The sequence below is a fragment of the Onychomys torridus genome, chromosome 13, assembly GCF_903995425.1.
Source record: "Onychomys torridus chromosome 13, mOncTor1.1, whole genome shotgun sequence".
NCBI classification, from domain to species: Eukaryota; Metazoa; Chordata; class Mammalia; order Rodentia; family Cricetidae; genus Onychomys; species Onychomys torridus.
In genome coordinates this window covers 27,402,855-27,425,429 of record NC_050455.1, presented here as the reverse complement: position 1 = coordinate 27,425,429, position 22,575 = coordinate 27,402,855, and the positions used below count along the sequence as shown (strand labels likewise).

The 22,575-nt window shown below is 50.2% G+C and overlaps 1 protein-coding gene across 5 annotated transcripts in view; it reads left to right on the top strand.

Moving 5' to 3' along the window:
- The first annotated feature begins 4,303 nt into the window (after nt 1-4,303).
- Nucleotides 4,304-22,575, top strand: part of Arap3 (ArfGAP with RhoGAP domain, ankyrin repeat and PH domain 3) — a 29,377-nt gene continuing 11,105 nt past the window's right edge. For 2 of the 5 annotated variants that reach the window (XM_036204733.1, XM_036204730.1), the window contains exons 1-19: nt 4,511-4,565; nt 6,231-6,765; nt 6,870-6,931; nt 7,013-7,124; nt 12,356-12,553; nt 12,685-12,754; nt 12,959-13,079; nt 13,195-13,379; nt 13,463-13,569; nt 14,049-14,248; nt 14,357-14,442; nt 14,574-14,756; nt 14,888-15,023; nt 15,659-15,775; nt 16,204-16,351; nt 16,448-16,550; nt 19,090-19,309; nt 20,077-20,140; nt 20,348-20,511. In XM_036204733.1, coding sequence (XP_036060626.1) covers nt 6,248-6,765; nt 6,870-6,931; nt 7,013-7,124; nt 12,356-12,553; nt 12,685-12,754; nt 12,959-13,079; nt 13,195-13,379; nt 13,463-13,569; nt 14,049-14,248; nt 14,357-14,442; nt 14,574-14,756; nt 14,888-15,023; nt 15,659-15,775; nt 16,204-16,351; nt 16,448-16,550; nt 19,090-19,309; nt 20,077-20,140; nt 20,348-20,511 — 2,794 coding nt within the window. In that variant the 5' untranslated portion in view covers nt 4,511-4,565; nt 6,231-6,247. Of the gene's footprint in view, nt 4,566-6,209; nt 6,766-6,869; nt 6,932-7,012; nt 7,125-12,355; nt 12,554-12,684; nt 12,755-12,958; nt 13,080-13,194; nt 13,380-13,462; nt 13,570-14,048; nt 14,249-14,356; nt 14,443-14,573; nt 14,757-14,887; nt 15,024-15,658; nt 15,776-16,203; nt 16,352-16,447; nt 16,551-19,089; nt 19,310-20,076; nt 20,141-20,347; nt 20,512-22,575 lie in introns of those variants that run through there. The other 3 variants (XM_036204734.1, XM_036204732.1, XM_036204731.1) reach the window with 3 other exon arrangements.

Here is a 22,575-nt window from a genome sequence, read left to right as displayed (position 1 = left end):
GACCTTTTGCAAGGTACAGCTTTGAAGACCTTTTTGTGAGGTACAGCTTTGAAGAACCTGCTCATATTTTGTGTTTGTAACAAGACTTTGGTTATTCTGGGTCCTACATTTCTATTTGGGTTTCATAGAACAGGCAGATTGGAGCCGGTCAGTAATGCAGCATTTTTTAGGCAGGGTGAACTGAGTCTGTGGCATTCTAGAGTTACTATTTGGAGGGTCCCCTTCATAGTGCTGTTTGTCTGCTAGGCCCTGGGGGAACCACAGAAGATACCCCAACTGGGAAACAAGTCTCTTCGGTGAGCTGGGTTCTGCCATTCTTGAGGGGAGGGTGGTGGTAGTGGTCTTGACCAACGAAAAGTTGGAGAATCTGACTCAGAGCCTAGTAGGGACTCAAGCTGGCCTCCCAGAAATGAAGAGAGCTTTCCAAGGAACACTAGCCACCCACTTACCTAGACTTGTTCCTTCCTGGGACTCATTCATCTCTCTGCAGCTGCAGGCCTGCTCTGAGCCATGCCATCCCCGAGCCTCCCATGAGACCTGAGCAGTGTTCAGAGGATGGGAGAGGATGGGAGGCCTCACCACTCAGAGCCTCTGCCTTGCAGCTCCATGGAGAAGAGTGTGGGACGACCTGATGTGCCCATGTCCAGATGCCGGGAGCTTTAGGGTCGTCTCCTAACCAAGGGGCTCTCCACCCACTTCTGTCCTCCCTCTCACCTCCCTCTCGACCATTTCTACCTTTCCAGAAGCTAAGAATGAAAGGGGTGGGGAGCCTCCTGGCTTCAGGTCAGAGCCTGAGGCCCTGGAGTACTCCTAAAGATTCTAGAGCAGTGGTTCTCAACCTTCCTAATGCTGTGACCGTTTAATACAGTTTCATGCTGTGGTCACCATATAATTATTTCCCTTGCTACTTCATAACTGTGATTTTGCTATTGTTTTCTAATGGTCTTTTTTTTTTTTTTTTTTTTTTTTTTTTGTCTTGTTTTTGTTTATTTGTTTTTCAAGACAGGGTTTCTCTGTATAGTTTTGGTACCTGTCCTGGATCTTGCTCTGTAGACCAGGCTGGCCTTGAACTCACAGAGATCCACCTGGCTCTGCCTCCCAAGTGCTGGGATTAAAGGCGTGTGCCACCACCGCCTGCCTGTTTTCTGATGGTCTTAGGCAACTCCTGTGAAAGGGTCATTTGACCCCAAAGAGGTCGCAACTCACAGGTTGAGAACCACTGTTGTAGAATCAAAGAACGTTCCTTGTCTAGGCTGCGGGAGTCCCCTTGAATCTGCTCTATTCCCTCAGGGATGAATTATGAGAATGCAGGTGCACAAAGCCACAAGAGCCAGACAGATAGACATGCAGAAAAACACAGATCCAGAGACTGGGAGAAAGACAGACACGTCCAAAGTGGAGGGTGTGGAGAAGGGAGCAAGACAGACAGAAATGGAGGTACAGACAGGACAGAGGGGACTGGGGAGATGGTTAAGAGCACCGACTGCTCTTCCAGAGGACCTGGGTTTGATCCCCAGCACCCACATGGCAACTGGTAATTGTCTGTAACTCCAGTTCCAGGTGATCTGATGCCCTCTTCTGGGCTCTGTAGGCACTGCATGCAACGAGTGAGCTGTAGCAGGATCTTTCCCGCCCACAGGTACCGGAATAACCAGTCAGAGGCTTAATATTAATTACAAACTGTTTGGTCTATGGCTCAGGCTTCTTGCTAGCTAGCTCTTTCACCTTAAATTAACCCGTTTCTATTAATCTATGATTTTTTCACGTGGCCTTGCATTACCAGTCTGCTGGCATCTTTTTCCTTGGGCGTCTGCCCAACTCCGCCTTTCTTCTCCCTAAATCTTTCTTGGATTTCCCTCCTGGCTGTATCCTGTGTGGCCATAGGTCAAAACAGCTTCTTTATTAATCAGTGGTAGCAACATATATTCACAGCATACAGAAAGACCATCCCATAGCAAGACACAGAAACAACAGATGAAACTATCCACACACAGGAAATAGACATTTTTTAAAAGTGGAAAAGAGGAGGAGAGAGGAAGGAGGAGGAAGGGATGAGGGAGAGGAGAGGGAGGATCAGGGAAAAGGGGGAAGGGGAGAAGGAAATGCAATCCAAGGGCCAGAAGCTTTCTACCCACCTCATATCACTAAACTGACTTAGAGAGGGTAGAGCCTAATCAAGGAAGCCAGGTCTTGCTCTCTGTGGCTCCGCCCTGACTCTGGTGCCCTCAACTTGGAACTCATATGGGAGAAAAATTGGTGATATTTACCATTTCCTTCAGCTACAAAAGTGATAACAAGCCAGCCATATTAGCAATAATTATAGCTTTGTTAGGAATAGGAATCACAGGCATTTCCATATCATAGTATTGCAGATCTTTAAAATATCATTTATGTTCATTACTGTTTTAAAATTATGTGAGGTATCAACCTCACACTTGATCTTATTTAAAGCATTAATAAAAAGCACATACATTACTCTATCTATTAAAATAGATAACTTTATTGCAAGACAATTGGTTTCCTTTATACTCCTATATATTTTATTTTATGCATTTTAAAACATTAGTGTGAAATGGGGTTCATATGCTCTACCGGGCTGCCAAAAGAAAAGAAAATAAGGAGGGTTGGAATTCCTGCACCTTACCAGGATAACCCCTAGCGCTGGCACATTTCCTGGGGCACTGTGGATTTCTTGTTTGTTTATAATTTCCCTCTCTTGCAGGCTCAGTCTGACTTCCAACAAGAAGCTGGATAAGCCAGGCCATGGTGGCGCACGCCTTTAATCCCAGCACTTGGGAGGCAGAGGCAGGCAGATCTCTGTGAGTTCGAGGCCAGCCTGGTCTACAAAGCCAGTTCCAGGACAGCTACAGCTACAGAGAGAAACCCTGTCTCAAAACAAACAAACAAACAAACAAACAAACAAAAAACAAACAAGTTGGATAACTTAGACAAGTGAGAGGGGCAGAGGCCTGGGTCTGGGAAAGCTACGAGAGCAAGATCAAGAAAGGAGGTTGGGAGAAGGGGTCACGGACCTTCAGTCAAGCAGTTTAACTCCCCAGGTCTCTTGCCAAGCCGTCATTGGCTGACCTTAGAGCCGGGGTTCCCTTTTCAGAGGGAAACAGTGGGGCCTTGATTGATTTCCTTCCTTATAGCCGAATATGCATGAGGAGTATTGTCCACCACTGGAGGAGAGAAGGGCGTGCTCCCTCATAGGCACCTGTTTCAGGGGTCCCGTCCTGGGTTGTGGGTGACTTGGAGAATCTGCTGCTTTCGAGCTCGATCAAGTCATTTAACAGTCCCCTCTCCTTATCTATAAAATGAAGGTTGTAAAATGTCCCATTTTATATGAGTATTGTGATGAGCAATTGAAGTTTGCAAAGCCATGTTTGCACAGGGCCTGGGACACCGGCAGCTCTCAAAAGCTGGTAGCTATTATTATGGACATTTTAATTATTAATTATTATTGTCATCCTTTTTTTCCCCCTCTGGGAAAGTGGGGCTGTGCTGAGGATGACAATTGTTCCCTGAGCTGGGACATCAGGGAGAGATAGGACCCACTTCCTCACACTCCCCTACTCCCCCCTCTCCCCGCCCCCCAGAAGCCGGGGTCTTCCTCTAGTGACTGACAGTTCCTGTGTCTGCTGACTCACAGCCAACTTCCTCTCATAATACAAACAGGAAAACACACTGGCCAGCACATCCCCAACCCTCCAACATCACACATAGCTGAACGCTGGCCCTGCTCTGAGGGGGAAGTGTCTCAGGGCGGGCGCTGGGGGACAGACCTCAGCAGCAGCTCTTGCAAACGCTACAAGGAGGGAAGAGGCTCACCCTCTAACCGCCTACCCTGCCCCAGCGAGTGTCCAAGGGTGGGAAAGTCGAAAGAAGAAGCTCCTCCCGAGAATGAAAAGGTCCACGCATGTTTGGTCACCGTGCTTGCCCCAGAAAGGCAGCTTCGATTTGGAAGACCCAGGAAAAGAAACCTAGGCTGGGCGCTTGGGGTGAGCCTCCTCTGCTGGACCTCAGCACAGAGGGGGCGCCCAGCAGAGAGAGAGAGAGAGAGAGAGAGAGAGAGAGAGAGAGAGAGAGAGAGAGAGGTCCTCAGCTCTGAAGGCATTACCCATTTTGCTCTCATCCCCCATTTAACTAGGTGTCTGAGTCCAGCCCACCCTGCTGGGTGCGGGAGAGGAGCCTAGATGGCTTTGGGGTCCCACACCTTCTCCCCGTTGCCAGGACCGGGTGCTAAGGTCCTTCGCGGCGCTCTTTTTCCCTGTTTCCACTCTCTGACCTGGCCCTCAATCTCAGTCCCTTTCCCAGACGTTTCTGCGTCCCTACTTTTTGTTCCGGGAGAAAGCTGAGCGCAGACCCCTGATAAGCAAGGCGGTTGGGTAAGGGGCCCAAACCACCTGAAGGCGGGCGCTTGCACAAGGAGCGGCTAGCCCTGGAGCCCTCGGGGCGGGGCCGGGCTGTCGGGGGAGGGCTGCGGGGAGGCGGTGCTGGCTCGGCCGGACCCCCTGCCTCGGACAGCGCGGCGGGCACCCGGGAGCTGAGGAGGCTGCAGCGAGGTGAGGACCCCAATCCCTCGGGCCCAGCTTCTCCGACTCCACCCCATCACCTCCTCCAGGAGCTCTGCGGACTCCCAGGGCCCCTCAGTGTCGGCTCCCTTCTCCTCCTCTCCTTCCTCCCTGCCACGACCCGCCCCTCCTGGTTGCCAGGTCTCTGCCCCCTCCCTCCTTGCCCTCCCCCATGCCCGCGCTGCCCCGCGAGGACACGCCCGCACCTGCCACCTCCAACCCGTCAGCACCTCCTGGCTCCCAGACAGTGCCCAAATGCCCTTGAGCCCAGACGGTGTCACCCACCAAGAGAGTGGAATCTGACCCAGGGCCTGAGGCTTAACACCCCCCACCCCAGCCGGGCCTGGGGATGGGACCCAAGCCTAGAGGAGCCAGAACTGACCCTGATATGGAGTGGGAACCCTGGACCAGAACCCAGTAGGAGAGCAGCAGGGATGGGGGCAGCGGGAATAAAGCCCAACAGCAGAGGCCAGGCGAGGGTCAGAGGCCGGCAGAGCCACAGACAGAATTTAAGGCTTGGTTAGAATGTCGGGGCTTGGCAAGTTTTCTAATACGGAACAAATACAGAGAGGGACAGAGGTGGAGGTAGAGCCAGGTACAGACAGGACAGAGGCCAGAACCCTGGGGGAACTGAATCTGAGGTGGAGCCAGATCCAGGGTATGAAGCAGGGTAGACTGACTCAATGGGATAGGGCTGTGGAGACCCCATCGGGTCTGGTGTGTGTGTGTGTGTGTGTGTGTGTGTGTGTGTGTGTGTGTGTGTTTTCACACTGCTGAGTTAGAGTTGTGTGTCTCTGTGTGTTTTCACACTGCTGAGTCCATGTGTGTGTGTTTTCACACTGCTAAGTCTGTGTGTGTGTGTATGTCTTAACATAGCTGAGTGAGTGTGTGTGTGTGTGTGTGTGTGTGTGTGTGTGTGTGTGTACATGCACATACATGGATGGAGAATGAAGAGCACCTTGGACTACCTCTCCCCTTTGGTCACTCATTTTCACAGCCAGGCTCTCCACCCATCTCTGTTTCCTAGGTGGCCTCTGCGCAGGCTAGGACCCCACACACAGGGATTAGTTGGGGCCCTCTGGGCAGCCTGACCACAGTAGGCAGGATGTGGGGGTGGCCAGGCTAGAGGGACAGGAAGGAAGTCTGAGGAGAGACAATAGGTGGAAGGGGAGGAGGAACTGGGAATGAGCAGGATTAGGATGTCCACCCTGAACCTCGGCTCTGGAAATCAGTGTGAGTGGAGTCTGTTTCTCCTTCTCCCTCTCTGGCCTGCCTTACTCCACAGCTGGATCTGGCCACCTCAATGGCCTCTGCTTCTCCACCTCCACACCCTGCCCTGCCCTGTAGCACTCCAGCATCTTGTCTTATGCTTACTCAGCTGAATGCGTAGAAAGCGGGAACAGAGCTCAGAGGCAGGCACTTGGGGGACCAATACTAGCACCACTTGCTGTAAGAATGGGCCTCAGTTTCCCCTCTTCCTGTAAGGAGAGAGCCTGTTCTTAAGTTCTGGGATGGCTCTGTGCCCAGATCAAAGCCTTCGGGCATTCTTCTTTGAAAGAAGATGGAAGCTGGTACCCCCATCCAGGCCTCAGACTCTGGGGTAGGGAGGGGGGAATCTCAGCCTGAGCCCTCCCTTCACCCTGCACCTCCCCCCAGCAATGGCCTGAGAGCCCATGGCTGCCCCTCAGGACCTGGACATCTCTGTGTGGCTGGCTGCGGTGCATCTGGAGCAGTATGCAGACACTTTCCGACGGCATGGCCTAGCTACAGCTGGTGCGGTCCAACGCCTGGGCCACGAGGAGCTGAGGCATTTGGGCATCAGTGCTACTGGACACCGGAAACGCATCCTGCGCCTGTTGCAGGCCGGTTCTGAGGCTTCCCTGGATTCCCAAGTGGATAGTACCATGGAACCATCTCCCAGCCCAGCCCCTGATGACCAACCTCCCAAGCCTGTGCCCAAGCCCAGGACAGTGTTTGGGCTCACTGGCCCTGCCACTGCCCAGAGGCCTGGACTGAGCCCAACCTTCTGGGATCCAGAAGTATCCAGGGACTCAGGGAGCAGCCAGAGGTCTTCTCCTCTCCTTCCTTCCTCCTCTGAACAACCTTCAGTCCCAAATACCATGGAGATGATGCCCAATGCCATCTACTTCGGCCTGGACTTAAGAGGCGGGGCCCAGGCAGCTCAGGACGTGTGAGTTGGTTTGCTATCCAGGGATCTGATTCTGGGGAGAGGAAGAGTTCAACAGGGCATGAGGACCATTCTTTCCCTTAATAACCAACAGAATTCCTTTCCAGGACTCCAGACAGTTCTCAGGCAACTGCCCCAAGCCCTGCCTTAAGGCCCACAAAAGGCACAGGTAGGCAGGTTGCTAGAGAGGACTTGCGCCCACCTGCATCTCAGACACTCCTTCTCACTATCCCTCCCCTCTTCCTGACAGTGCACATCATGGATCCTGGTTGCCTGTACTACGGTGTCCAGCCTGTGGGGGTCCCAGGAACCCATGACAGGAGAGATGGCAGAGGCGTCTGTCAGGATAGGGCTGAACACAGGTGAGTACTGAGGGACAGTGGTGGGAAGAAGAAGGAAACTTAAGGAGCAGTTGAGTTAGCCACGGTGGCCGTGTGTCCAGCTACTCCTCTAATGCACACTGAGCATTCCCTCTGTGGCAAGCAATCACTAAAGGTGCAGGGCTTATACAACTGACTTGTTTCTGCTCCCAGGTAGCTTGTGAATCAATGGGGCAGACAGACCACACCAGAAGTAGTAAGCAAATAGATACAAAATTAAAATTCCAAAGTACTGCTCCCATTCAGCAAACACTGAGCACTGTTACATGCCAGATAAAGACACTTAGGGAGATTGGTATGTATAGAAATCCCTATAAAAATGAGTATCTTTTTTTGTTAAGATGTATTTTTATTTAATGGGTATGGGTGTTTGCCTGCATTTATGTCTATATAACATGAGCATGCCTGGTGCCCTTGGAGACCAGAACAGGGGATCAGATCCCCTGAGACTGGAATTATGAGTCACAGCTATGAGCCACCCCGTGGGTACTGGGAATTGAACCCAGGTTCCCTGGAAGAGCAGTAAGTGCTCCCAGCAACTGAGTCATCTTGTTCTTACAGGAAGATAGTTAATACATGGTTTTGTTTGTTTGTTTATTTGTTTACTTTTTTTCAAGACAGAGATTCTGTGTGTATCCCTGGTTGTCCTGGAACTCATTCTGTAGACCAGGCTGGCCTCAAACTTGGACATCCACCTGCCTCTGCCTCCTAAGTGCTGAGATTAAAGGCGTGTGCCAAACCACCTAGTAAATTTTTTTTTTAAAATACAATGTAGTAGAACAGGTTTGGGTTCAGGGAGTTAGAAAGGACTGGAGCTTTTCAGTGAGTTATTGCACCATTAAAAAAAAAATCCCCTGAGCTGAGGAGACCACTCAGTGGGTAAAGTGTCTGTGCATAAGCGTGAGCACCAGAGTGCAGACCTCCAGGACTGTCATGCAGAAGCCAGGCAGCATGCGTTTACAACCTCAGTGCTACAAGGGTGAGCAGGCAGAGCCCTGCTGATCTTTGGCCAGCCACTCTAGGTGAATTGACGAACTCCAGGTTCATTGAGATATCCTGTCTTAAAAAATAAGGTGGCTGGGCAGTGGTGGTGGTGCACGCCTTCAATCCCAGCATCTAATCTCTGCTGCAGCTGACTGCATGCCACGCTGTGTCTCCTGATTATTTGTTCCATTTCATGATGGAATATGCACACAACTTGAGAGGAAGCATTTTGTAGAGGCAGGTGGATCTCTTTCAGTTCGAGGCCAGCCTGGTCTACAGAGTAAGTTCCAGCACAGCCAGGGCTACACAGAGAAACCCTGTCTCGAAAAACCAAAAAGAAAAGAAAACAAACAAACAAACAAAACAAAAACCGTGAAGAGCAATTGAGGAAGACCACCAACATTAATCTCTGGCCTGCACATGCATTTGAGAGCACACACACACACACACACACACACACACACACACACACACACGCAGAGAGAGAGAGAGAGAGAGAGAGAAAGGTATACAACATGGAGGGGGGAGGGAGGGAGAGGATAGAGGATAACATCTAAGCAAGAAGTTGAAGGACCTGAATTGAAGAATAGGCTATTCTGAAGGCAGTGTATCCTGGCAGAGGGAATGGTGAGATACAGCTTGGGGAGAATACAGCAGGTGCAATAGGAAGGTAGAGGTATGGCTGGCTCACGTGGCTCTGATCGAGAAGGGTTGATGGCAGAATTAAAGGGACTCCATGGATAGGACCTATAGGGGTGGTCACTCTTACACTTAGTGATATGAGAAGCCACTGGAGAGTTTTGACGTAGGCTGTGACAGGACCCCTCTGTTGGCTTTGCTGGGAATGCTATGGAGGCAAAAGTGGCAGAGCATGTTAAGAGTCTTCTGCAGCGATCTGGGTGAGAGATCTCAGGGGGCAGGGATGGGAGTGGAGTCGATGAGAAGTGGGTAAAGTGTCATTCTATGGTGGTGTACGAGAGGAAAATAGCAGTTAAGTATTGACGTTGAGGGCCTCATCGCGAGGTTCTGCTGTCCTGTAGAGTAACCACTAACCACATGTGATTGCCGAGCGTGTGAAACATGCTGGCCTGCATCAAGAAGAGCTGGAAATGTAAAACATCTGCCAGAACTTACTGCCTAAACATGACTAGATGAATGCATGTGTAGAAAGAACTATCTTGGTGATTTTTTAGTGTGTGGGTGGGTGGTGTATGTATATGTGTGCATAAATGTGTGCACAGGTGCACTCGCCCATGCATTGCATGTGTGGAGGCCAGAGAATGACATCCATTGTCTGTATTGTTTCCCACCTCTTTTTTTTTTTTTTTTTTTTTTTTTTTTTGAGATGGATCTCTCACTGAACCTGGAGTTCAGTGGCTAGGCTGGCCAGCAATTGAGCCCTGGGGATCCACCTACCTCTGCTCCTCACTGCTGGGCTACTGACATTCAGCATGGTGCTTGGCTTTTCATGTGTGCTGGGGATTCAAACTCATGGTGTCATGTTCATGTACCAAGAACTTTATCCACTGAGCCATCTCCCCAGACTCTATCTTAATGACTTTTACATTGATTACATACTAAAATATTATGCTTTGTATATATTGGGCTAAATAAAATATGGACTACTAAGAGTAACCATTTTTTTTTTTTTAAGATTTATTTATTTATTATGTATACAGTATTCTGCCTGCATGTATGCCTGCAGGCCAGAAGAGGGCACCAGATCTCATTATAGATGGTTGTGAGCCACCATGTGGTTGCTGGGAATTGAACTCAGGACCTCTGGAAAAACAGCCACTGCTCTTAACCTCTGAGCCATTTCTTCAGCTCCCAAGAGTAATTATTTTTTAAACATTTTAGAAAGTATTTATGTGTATGAATAATTTGGCCGCATGTCCATCTGTGCTTGGCTGCATGTATATTTGCATACCACTTGCATGCCTATTGCTCTCAGTGGCTGAAAGAGGGTGTTAGATCCCTTGGAACTGGTGTTATGGATGGTTGTGAGCCATCATGTGGGTGCTGGGGATCAAGCCTGGGTCCTCTGCAAGAGCAGCCAATCCTCTTGACTGTGCTGAACCATCTCTCATCTCCCTAGTCCTAATATTTCATTTTTTTAAAAAAAGTTGCTAAACTACATATGTAGTCCTTATTGATTTCTGTTGGATAATGAGGTTCTGAGCACCTAAAAGTGTTGGAGTTGTGGTCTGAGACAGGAAGACTGTGTATCAAGCAAGAGGGAGGAGATAGACCAGGAACTCTGCCTCAGACATGAAATTTGAGGTGTCTAGTACATCCAAGAGGTAGTGACAAGTAAGGCTGCTGACCACATCTGCCTATCATGTGGCAGGGGTGGGGAGGTGGGGGGCCAGTGGGGAGTGGTGGTTTATCTGAACCAGAGATTTCAATATGGAAACTGTCAGCATGTAGAGAGAGTGTGGAGGAGAAGAGACCCAGTCCAGAGCCTTGATGTCTTCCTATGTCCCGAGGTTTGGGGAAGAGGAAGAATCATTAAAGAGACTGAACCAAAATAGCCAGTGAAGGAGAAGGAACGCTAGGAGAAGATGATGTCATCGGAGCCAAAGGAAGGGCAAAAGGAGGAGGGAGAGGCCAACTGTGTCCTGCTGCTGAGCGGGCTGCTGCTTAGTAAGCTGGGGCTGAGACTTGACCTCTGGAATCATAGAGGTCACCGGGGACTCTGACAAGGAGTGGAAGAGGTGAGAGCCAGCTCAGTGCAATTAAGAAAGAATAGAGAGAAGCCGGTTGGTGGTGGCGCACGCCTTTAATCCCAGCACTCGGGAGGCAGAGGCAGGCAGATCTCTGAGTTCGAGGGCAGCCTGGGCTACAGAGTGCATCCCAGGACAGCCACAGCTACACAGAGAAACCTTGTCCCAAAAAACAAAACAGGGGGGCTGGAGAGATGGCTCAGAGGTTAAGAGCGCTGACTGCTCTTCCAAAGGTCCTGAGTTCAGCCATCTGTAATGAGATCTGGCTCCCTCTTTTGTGAACATAATAAATAAATAAATATTTTTAAAAAAACCAAACAGGAAGAATAAATAGAAAGGATTGGAAATAACAGACATATCACCCCACTTTTCTGCCAAGAACAAAGATTTGGAAGTGGAGTAACGCCAACAGTTTTTATATGGGATGTTGTATGTGTCTGTGAGTGAATAAGAACAAGTTGGTGGAGAGGAGGGTGAGAAAATCCACAGTGATGTCTTTGTGTAGGGAGAGTTGTGGAATCAAGTGCATGGAGGGAGTCAGGCTTCAGACAGGTGTTTATTACAGTCACAGGAGGTAGGCAGAGTACGTGCGTGAAATCGGATTGATGTGGTGCTGTGAGTCTGTGGGGTTCTTGTCTGATTGCTTCCATCTCTCAGTGCAATAGGAAACAAACCTTAGTTGTACCACAGTCTGGGACCTTTGAAAACTACAGGTGCCTGGGCCTACCTCCCAGAGTTGCAATTTTAAGTGTCTGCAATACTATCCATATACTGATATTCGCTTAAAGCTTTCCCAAATTTTGTACTGCTGAGGCCAAGAACCACTGGAGAAGTAGAGAAATCTATCCTTTGCGTGAAGATGGCATAAGCAAAGAGAGCAGAGAGAGTGTGGCTGGACTCTAGCGAGCAAGGGCGACGTGGAAGAAGATGAAGTCAGAGGCTTCATTTTGCAAACCCTTGCAGCCCATGCATAGAAATCTGAGTTTACCCTAACTATGAATGGGGCATTATTGAATGGCTTCATGTAGAGGAATGCAATGATCTCATTTGCATTTTTCAAAGAGCACTAGTGGCTCTGAGGGACGGGATTGTGGGAGGGAGGACAAGAATGAAAGCAGGTGACCAGTTGGGCAGATTGCTTCATGCCAGCGAGAAGCGATGGAAACTAATCCGGGGGAGAAAACCAAGAACATTTTGGAGAGACAACAGTCATATTTGTTGGTTAGCTATGAACAACTGAGGCAGGACAGCGCTTGCACACCTTTCCCACGTCCAGAGGAGAGAGACTGACATTTCCCAGTAAAACCTCCAAGTGCGCTCAGGAGGAAGCTTCATGGCAGCCTTTTGGGTTGCCAGCCTCTTTATCCCATTCGTTTACAAAGCAGATCTCGCACCTGCCAGACATGCTGCAGGTGTTTTGGGTAGGGGTGGGAACCTACCAAGAGATTGTCAAGGGCACCTTGCTTGACCTGTGTTCCTTCCTCTTGTACCCATCATGCTCAGCAGACAGGATCCGGAAACACGAGAGGATCCTGGCTATGCCAGCCTCGAGCTACCTGGGGACTCCATCCTTTCGCTACCCACCCAGGGTGCAGAAGAGACCAGTGATGACCTCATTTCACCCTATGCCAGCTTCTCCTCCACGGCAGATCGTCCCGTGCCTCTTCTCAGTGGCTGGCTGGATAAGCTCTCACCTCAGGGGTAGGGCTGCTGGGAAGGGAAGGGAGAGGAGGAGGGATGAGAGGTAGGGGACAGGTTCTAGGTGATCTGAGTGATCGCCCACAGCGTGCGTTCCCAAACACTTAGCTGATCTCGGCCTCTTCCCTCTTCAGAAACTACGTGTTCCAGAGACGCTTTGTGCAGTTCAATGGAAGGAGTCTGATGTACTTTGGCAGTGACAAGGTAGGGGACTGGAGCTGTACATAGATAACAAAGAGAGAGATAGGGAGGTCCGAGAGAGGCTGAGGACTAGAAGGATGGCCACAGCTGCTCAGTGTCAGCATCTGAGGTCGCTGGCTCAGCAGCTGAAACCATGTGGCTTGAATGCTGAGCTCATGAAAATTCTGTGCATGTGGCTCAGTTTCTGTCCCCCCTGGATCTCTCCAGGACCCCTTCCCCAAAGGTGTGATCCCTCTAACAGCCATCGAGATGACCCGAAGCAGCAAGGACAACAAATTCCAGGTCATTACTGGCCAGAGAGTATTTGTGTTTCGTACGGAGAGCGAGGGTGAGGCCCAGAGCCCACTGGGTTAGGGTAGGAGGGAGGCTAGGTTAGTACATATCCCACTGACCTGCTTCCCTGTCGCTGTCCACCCCCCCCCCCCACCCCACGCCCCCACCAGCTCAACGTGACATATGGTGCTCCACACTGCAATCCTGCCTGAAGGAACAGCGCCTGCTGGGCCACCCCCGCCCCCCTCACCCACCACGACCCCTTCGCACTGGCATGTTGGAGTTGCGTGGACACAAGGCCAAGGTGTTTGCTGCCTTGACCCCTGGAGAGTTGGCATTGTACAAGAGTGAGCAGGTAAAGAGGGCTGGGTGGGAGCTGAGGAGCACAGCTAGCCCATTCTGGAATCTAACGGTGTTGTGGCCCCCTGCCCCTGCTAGGCCTTCTCTCTGGGCATTGGGATCTGCTTCATTGAACTGCAAGGCTGCAGTGTCCGGGAGACCAAGAGTCGAAGCTTCGATCTGCTCACACCCCATCGCTGCTTCAGGTGGGGCCTAGATTGGTGGAAGGCGAGGCTAGGCTGTTTTTAAGGGAGATCCCAAAGGTGGAGAGGGATGGAGAGCTCCTCAAAAGGGTGTCAGTGGGTATAAATGACGAGGTCATGAGAGTTCAGTGAACAAGGTCAAGATGTCAGGAAAGGAAGATGGGGATGCAGCTCAGTTGCCTGAGTTGCTTGTCTGGCGTGCACAAAACCCTGAGTTTGATCTCCAGCTTGGCATAAATCAGGCATGGTAAAGCATGCCTCTAATCCCAGCCCTTGGAGCCAGAGGGTCAGAAGTTCAAAGTCATCTTCAACCATATAATACGTTTGAGGCCAACCTGGGATAGATGAGACCCTGACAAAAATTAAATAAAAGTAATAATCCTGTCCCAGGATTGGCCCCAAGTAGCTCCTGTAGGAATAGCCATTGGGATAGGATGTGGAGGGAGAGGTCCATGCCCATGGACTGGCTGTCCACCCCTCAGCTTCACAGCCGAGTCTGGGGGGGCTCGACAGAGCTGGGCGGCCGCTCTGCAAGAAGCAGTAACCGAGACCCTGTCTGACTACGAGGTGGCTGAGAAGGTCTGGTCAAACCGGGCAAACCGACATTGTGCCGACTGCGGGGCCTCCCGCCCGGATTGGGCTGCTGTCAACCTGGGGGTAGTCATCTGCAAGCAGTGTGCAGGTGAGAGGCGGGCCTCAACTCCAGCACGAATGGGGAGGAGAGGGACTGGCAGGGGGGCCTTGGCCAGGACTCAGAGTACTCTGCCACGTGGCTTTCATGTGCTTACAGGTCAGCACCGGGCCCTGGGCTCTGGGATCTCCAAGGTGCAGAGCCTGAAGCTGGACACGAGTGTCTGGAGTAATGAGATAGTGCAGGTGAGGGGTCTGAGGGACGAGGAGGACGGGGATGGAAAGGGAGCATCCAAAAGCAGACTTTGGGTCCAGCTTGGGGACGAGGCTGTTTGGAGACTTTTGAGCTCTCTCACTCGTCTCTTGTCACCCTGTAGCTGTTCATTGTCCTGGGGAACGATCGTGCCAACAGCTTCTGGGCAGGGGCACTACCCCCAGGCGAAGGGCTGCATCCCGATGCAGCCCCTGGCCCTCGGGGAGAGTTCATCTCCAGAAAGTATAAGCTGGGTCTCTTCCGGAAGCCCCATCCTCAGCATCCGGATCACAGCCAGCTTCTACAGGTAGGAGGGACAGGTTGGTGTTCATGGAGGATGGGATGCAGACCGTATTGGAATGCCTAGACCTGGGTGATAAGAGACCGTTCCTGGAGGAGCTGCATATGAGGCTGACAGAGACTCTCCCTTCCCTGTAGGCACTGTGCGCAGCTATGGCGGGACCCAACCTGCTCAAGAACATGACTCAGCTCCTCTGTGTGGAAGCCTCTGAGGGAGAGGAGCCCTGGTCCCCTTCAGCCCTCAATGGCAGCTTGCTTAGCCTTCAACCATCAGGTCATCCTCTCAAGTAACTCCTCTCTTTCCCTAGGAGTTCTCACACCCAACCTATGACTTATCTCTTTGAGGAGGGGCCCCATTACCTCATTCCCCTATCTATCACAATGGCAGGCTTGGCAGTTTCCCCACCCCTCAGACTTCCTGAGGTCAAGAGTTGACTGCTGAGAGCCTGAGGTCACTGCGAATCATAGAACATGCCCAGGTGTTAGTACACTACCATCTTGACAGCGTCAACTCGCCAGGCAGGTCTCATCTTCCTGGGGACATTCTTATTGTTTGAATAAGTAGTTGGCTTAATGGTTTTTTTTTTCTCTCTCTCTTTTTTTTTTTTTTTTTTTTTTTTTTGGCTTCCGTTTGTCAGGCCAGATAGGCCAAGACACTTGAACGATGGCCATGCTCTGAAGTGCCCACTGCCTGCCTGGTAGGGAAAGAAGTAGGCAAACCCTGTGCTAGAGGCCTCTCTATGTCCTTTCCCCGTGTCACACTCTTCCAGTCTGGGTAGTGAGGGACTCAGACCCATTGGGTTGGCTGCACTCCATGCTGTTAGTGGAGGTGGGTCTCATGGTCTAGTCCCAGTGGATGTGTTTTCCTAAGGGAGTCATGCCTCACCTGATCACTTCTTCGCCTTGCAGACTCCTCCCCTGGAGTATACAATGAGGTGGTAGTGCCTGCCACTTACAGAAGTTTCCTATACTGTGGTCCTATCAGCAACAAGGCTGGAGCCCCACCCCTTCGCAGAGGCCGGGATGGTGAGCAGGAGCCAGGGGATAGGAGGAGACAGGTTAGGTGTGAATGTGCTACAGAGAGACAGAAGGACAGAGCTGGGATAGGAAAAGTGCCCTGGAGTGGGCTGGGATGCTGGGGGTGAGAGAGGGACAAGGTCAGGTCACAGCACTAGATGATAGTTAAGAGATTCTGCTCTGAGGTCAGACTAGCTGGGCTAACTGTCCTCTCTGCGCAGCTTCCTATTTGTATGACACAAACATGCTGCACAGATGGCAGCCTCAGTTTTCCCATCTGCAGAACAATACTTCAACATAAACACACGAGAGAGCGTGCCTGTGAAGACTCTGTAGTATCAGCCATAGGAAGAGGGCGTGACACAGGAAATGAGTATGTGGGAATGGGGAGTGTGAGATGGGGAGGATGACAGCTCCTTCATCTCTCTTCCACTTAGCTCCTCCCCGCCTGTGGTGTGTGTTGGGAGCTGCCCTGGAAATGTTCGCAACAGAGAGCAGCCCTGAACCCCTCGGCCTTCTCCAGCCCCAGGATGTCGTATGTCTGGGTGTAAGCCCCCCACCTGCTGATCCAGGTGACCTTGACAGGTGACACTCCTCTCTCCACCCTGGCTCTTACCAGTGCCCAGCCTGTCAACATCGTCATTGTCCCCTGATGTCCTCCTGACCTCATCCTCTCTGCAGGTTTCCATTTTCCTTTGAACTCATCCTCACTGGGGGAAGAATCCAGCATTTCGCCACAGACGGAGCAGACAGTCTGGAGGCCTGGATCAGTGCAGTGGGCAAGGTGAGGAGGCAAGACACCCCTCTCCAACAGCTCATGATCTCCCCATTTCCTTCCGCTCCCACCCTGTTCTCTTCTAACGGGCAAAGCTGGCTGGGTGCTTATTCTGCGCCAAGCCCTGTGTTTTAAGAAGTGCCCACTAGGCCGGGCAGTGGTGGCGCATGCCTTTAATCCCAGCACTGGGAGGCAGAGGCAGGTGGATCTCTGTAAGTTGGAGGCTAGCCTGATCTACAGAGCTAGTCCAGGACAGGCTCCAAAGCTACAGAGAAACCCTGTCTCAAAAAACCAAAAAAAAAAAAAAAAAAAAAAGTGCCCACTTACTATCTCATTTAATTTTTACAACAACCTTCAGAGGTATCTTTAATGATATATTTTATGGAAAGAAATGTAGTCTTAGAGGTTAGGGATTCATTTGGTCACAGAGCACAGCTCTAAAATCCAAGTGCGCGTCTCTAGAGCTCATGACCCAGCCTCCCTGTGTTCTGCCCTCTTCCCACAGGGCACCTGCCTCTCATCTTGATAGCCTCTTCCTGCCCCCAAGTTTTCCAATAGGCAAACGCTCCTTTATTTATTTATTTTTTCTTTAATGAAACAGGGTGTTGCTATGTAGCCCTGATTAGCGTGGAACTTGCTATGTAGACCAGCCTGGCCTTAGACTCGAAGCAATCCTCCTGCTTCTGCCTACTGAGCACTGGAATATCAGGCATGCACCATCATGGCCAGCTATAAGCTACTTTCATAAATCTTACTTTCTCCATACCTCGACAAGCCAGTCTCTATATCTTAGCCTCCTTTCCTGGAAGTAAAAAAGTTTCGGCTCAGAGCCAGACATCCTGAGTGAGATCTGAGTCCTACAACTCAGCCCCAGGAGCTCTTCCGTGTCTGCAGAGTGGGTGTGAAGATTCACCCCGAGGGATGCGGATTAAGTGACATGTGAGGCCCCCACACAGTAAGCCCTCTCTCTGTGGGCGTTGAAATAATGGTGGTGGTGATGCTGCTGATGACGACAATCTCTCCCACCTAAAACAGCTTTTCCCTCCTGAGTTCTGTTCACCTTCAACTTTTCACCCCGTGCCTTCCTTCCCTCCTGACAACTTCTCAGAAAGTTGTGTGCTCCTCCTTAACCCCTTCCGGCTGCCTTCCTCTGCCCAGACTCTCCTAAGCTGCCACCCTGAATGTCACTAGTGACTTCGCAGGTCCAGAGGCCTCCCGTATCATCTCTGCTGCAGCTGACGCTCTGTGCACCATGCTGTGTCTCCTGATTATTTGTTCCATTTCATGATAGGATATGCACACAACTTGAGAGGAAGCATTTTGAATCTTTCATAGCAGTTTGGCAGAATGATTTTATTTGTTGAATCTAATTATCCAAGTTAAGAGTTCGTATGTCTTTTTTTTCTCTTTTAAAAATAGTTTTTACATATATATATATATATATATATATATATGTGTGTGTGTGTGTGTGTGTGTGTGTGTGTGTGTGTGTGTAATGTTTGGCCTGTATGTATGTATGTATGTATACAGTGTGCATGCACAGTGCCCACAGAGGTCAGAATAGGGCATCAGATCCCCTGGCACTGGAGTTGAGGATGGTTGTGAGTCACTAAGTGGATGCTAGGAATTACAACCCAGTCCTCTGCAAGAGTAACAAGTGCTCTAAACCGCTGAGCCATCTCTCCAGCCTGTCTTTGTTTCTTCATTTTAATTTTCTAGCCATTAATTTTTACTATTTTAAAAATTTTTTTTCTTTCTTTAAGATTTATTTATTATGTATACAGTGAGTGTTCAGCCTGCAGGCCAGAATCTCACTACAGATGGTTGTGAGCCACCATGTGGTTGTTGGGGATTGAACTCAGGACCTCTGGAAGAACAGCCAGTGCTCTTAACCTCTGAGCCATCTCTCCAGCCCAATTTTTACTATTTTTAATGAGAGTGTTGGTGACAGATTGTAACCCTTAAAAAACAATAGCACCCCCTAGATGTTTTTACCCTAGGGTTTGCAGCTGGAACAGAATTCTTTGAGTGGGACCTCAAAACATCCCCTGTTCCATGAACCCTCCCTGTTGTGTCCTGCTGGGAGGGTTGCCCAAAGCACAGCGATTCTTCAGTAGAGCATGTTGGCTACTCACTCCTACTCTCCCACCTAACTTAGAGAGCAAGACAAGCTGGGTGGTGGTGGCAGAGGCAGGCAGATCTCTGTGAGTTCAAGGCTAGCCTGGTCTGCCGAGTGAGTTGCTGGACAGCCAGGACTACACAAAGAAGCCCTGTCTCCAAAAAACCAAAAGGGGGGGGGGCGGAGCGGGGGAGGGGAGCAAGACAGCCACACAGGGGCTCCTATATGCTGGAGCAAACTGAATGAATTTCTTCCCTGTCTTCTGTTCGTCTCCTTTGCTCTCTCCCCATCCCACTCCCCCCCCCCCCCCCCACCTCCCGTTCCTCTGCTGTCCCTTCACGGTCTCTCGCTCTTATTTGCTCCCCCCCCCCCCCCCCCCCGTCTTTTCCTTACTTTCCCTTCCCGCCCGTGTCCACTTTGTCTCCTCAGTGGTTCTCCCCGCTCAGCTGTCACCAGCTGCTGGGCCCTGGGGTGTTGCGGATGGGACGCCTGTTTCTACGGTCCCCCTCCCATGCCAGCCCGGCCCCTGGTCTCTGGCTGTCAGGGTTCGGCCTCCTTCGTGGTGACCACCTCTTCCTGTGTCCAGCGCCGGGCCCTGGTCCCCCAGCCCCTGAGGACATGGTGCATTTACGGCGTCTACAGGAGATCAGTGAGCAGGGGTGTGGGCGGGGCTAAAGGGTGGCCATGGGCACGTGCGGGACTGGACCTTATTTTATTGTTTTTCGAGACAGGGTTTCTCTGTGTAGCTTTCCGCCTTTCCTGGAACTCACTTTGTAGACCAGGCTGGCCTCGAACTCACAGAGATCCACCTGCCTCTGCCTCCCAAGTGCTGGGATTAAAGGTGTGCGCCACCAATGCCCAGCTTATTTGGGGATTCTTATGGGAAAGAGCAGAATGTGATAGCCCAAATAGAAGTTCTGAAGTCACACTACCTAGATTTAGACCTCATTCCCATCAATTCCTAGCTTGTGGCATTGGAGGAGTTACTCAACTCTTCCATGCCTTGGTTTCCTAACCTTATAATGGATGATAGTTAAGACCTTCCTCCAAGGGCTAGAGCAAGGTTCAAATAAAGAAATGCATAAAAACTTTTATCACAGAACCTGGCAGGAGGCAATTTGTAAGTACTCAATAAGTATTATTTGCTGGTTGGGTACCGGGATGAGGGACTGACTATGAATCTTCACTGTTGTCTTCTGAAAGAGGAACATGCTAGAATAATGCAGTAGGACTCAGGGAACAAGAGACCTGGGTTTTAGCTCAGCTTTGCCATTTTACAGCAAACAGTGTTAGGCAAATTATTTATCATCTGAGTACTTGTATATAAATGGGTGTAATAGTGTATAGTTCACTAGTGGAGCATTGTTAATCTGGCTGTAATGATGTTGATGATAATGTTCAAGGATTCTTCTATAGGTGTGGTCTCTGCAGCTGAAACTCCAGACAAAAAGGAGCATTTGGTTCTGGTAGAGACAGGAAGGTAATGTTCTACTTATCTCTGACCCTTTGAACCATCTTCTCACCCCTTCCTTCCTGCTTCCTCAAAGTTGCTTCCCCATTTAGGGAACTATCTGGGCTTGGTGTTGTTGCCCCCTGCTGGTCGCTCTGGGAATTCAGCTCTATATTTCTCATCACCTTCTGATCTGATCTCTGGAGCTGGCTCTGACTCAGGCATCTTGGGTCTCAGGACCCTGTATTTGCAGGGGGAAGGCCGGCTAGACTTTGCAGCATGGAACACAGCCATTGGGGGTGCTGCTGGAGGGGGTGGCACGGGGCTGCAGGAACAGCAGATGAGCCGGGGAGACATCCCTATCATTGTGGACGCTTGTATCAGTTTTGTAACCCAGCATGGTGAGTGGGCACTGATGGACAGAGGGACTGAAGAAGCCAGGGTGTGTGTGTGTGTGTGTGTGTGTGTGTGTGTGTGTGTGTGTGTGTGTGTGTGTTACCTGAAACATGACACCAGCTGGCCATGTGACTCTCTCTCAGCCTTAGTTCCCTCATCTATAAAATGGAACCAACCGTCCTCATTTTCCAGCGAGTGTGACAGCGAGATGGTGTGTGTCACAATGAGCACAGGGCCTGCCAGGGTGTCCCTGCTCAGAGGTGGCACTGGTATAGAGGGTGAGAGGAACACAGGAAATGTGAGGATTCAGAGAGATGTGGTGGACTGAGAGGAGACACGTTGTAGGCAAGGGCTAATCTGGGCAGTACCAAATCCCTGAAGGGCTGAACAGAATGAGTCTATGGGAGAGAGAATGGGGGGCGCTTACCCGCCAACCCCACAGCTCCCCAGAGTTTTCTTGAGTGCGAGCAGCAGGAAACATTAGATAGAAGGATTTAGATTGTGGAGATAAACAGAAAATACAGGAGAGCCTCGAGAGGGCTTGGAACCTTTTCCAACAGGCCCTGACTCGCTCCGCTCTAAGGTATTTATAGAAATGCCAAGGGGCGGAGCAAAAGACCTCCCCCAGCACAGCCAAGTGCAGACCATCTCAGACACCTGCACTCAGGCCCGTGGTCTAGTCATCCTCTCCATGCAGACCTGCTGGGTAAAGCCATGAGGAGCCTGAAAACGGGCTCCCACAAGAGAGTGCCCAGGATGCTGGGTCTTTGTGGAGTGTGGCCCAATGCATTTACATTCTGTATGAACTCTTTTTAGGAGGCTGGGTATTGGAAAAGAAATTCATAGGAAACCAAGGAGGTTACAGGTCCTAGGTTCCATCTCCAGCGCCAAAACCAACCAAAGAACCAAACAAAACAACTGGACCTGCCGGTACAGCCCGGAATTACAACTATTCAGTAATTTGAGGCAGAAGAAGTCTAAGTTCAGGACGTTAGGTTATGAAATAAGTCCAAGGGCAGCATAAGCAACTTAGTGAGAGCTTATCTCAAGACAAAAAATACAGAAAGGACTGAAGGTATTGATTATAGATAAGGTTCTTACCTGGCCATGGAAGAAGCCCTGGCTTTAAACCTCAACATTGAAGGGGGAAAAAAGACACCTTTATGACCATACAGAGTTGCATTTTATCAGTCCTGGGCAATGGATAGTCAGTGGCTCATGACATCCTCCCCACTTTGGCAGTAACCTCACCCAGTGATCTCGCACTCACCCGTCTCCTCGCCCCCTTTTTAACTTCCCTAGTGTTCCTAGGAGGGATTCAGCTGAGACTCCAAGAGAAGGCCCTGGAGTAGACACACCCTTTCCTCCAGGGTCTCTGCATTGCCACGCTCCTTTGATAGACATTGGTTCAGGTGCTACCATACGGCTGTCAGTGTGGAGCTTGGGGAAAAAGGCTCACAGACTACTGGGAAAGATGGGTATTAGGAAAACAAACATCATCAGCTCCCATTATTTGCAGGAGTTATGCTCTCCAAAGCCACTGCAAACACTTAATTACTTGAATACTGAATCTCAGTCCCAAAGGAGAGTCAGGATGAGAGTCCTCTGAACTTCTGGTCACAAGATTTTTACTAATCAATCCATTAAGAAAAACAAAAACAACAGCCTTGTCTGACATGCTTTGTCATGTAAAGGCAGTTTATTATATATATATATATATATATTTGATTCACTGACACGCAATTCAAGGCCAAGATCAGCACAAACGTATATCTGAATGAAGCTTATTTAATGTTCTCTGGAAACCGCATCACAGGATTCTCATACTTTGCAACATTACCCAGCATCTCAACATTCTACACACTCTGGAGGGGGCATTTTAAACAGCAAAATCACCAACAGAAAGACAAGGAACACATGACTAAATATTTCATAAAAGGGATGTGGCTGGGGCCACAGCTCAGTGGCAGAGTATTTGCCTCGTATGTGTGAGGCCCTGGTTTCTATCCCTAGTTCCTCAAAAAAGAAAAGAGAAAAGAAACAGAAGGACATTTATTTATAACCTGGGA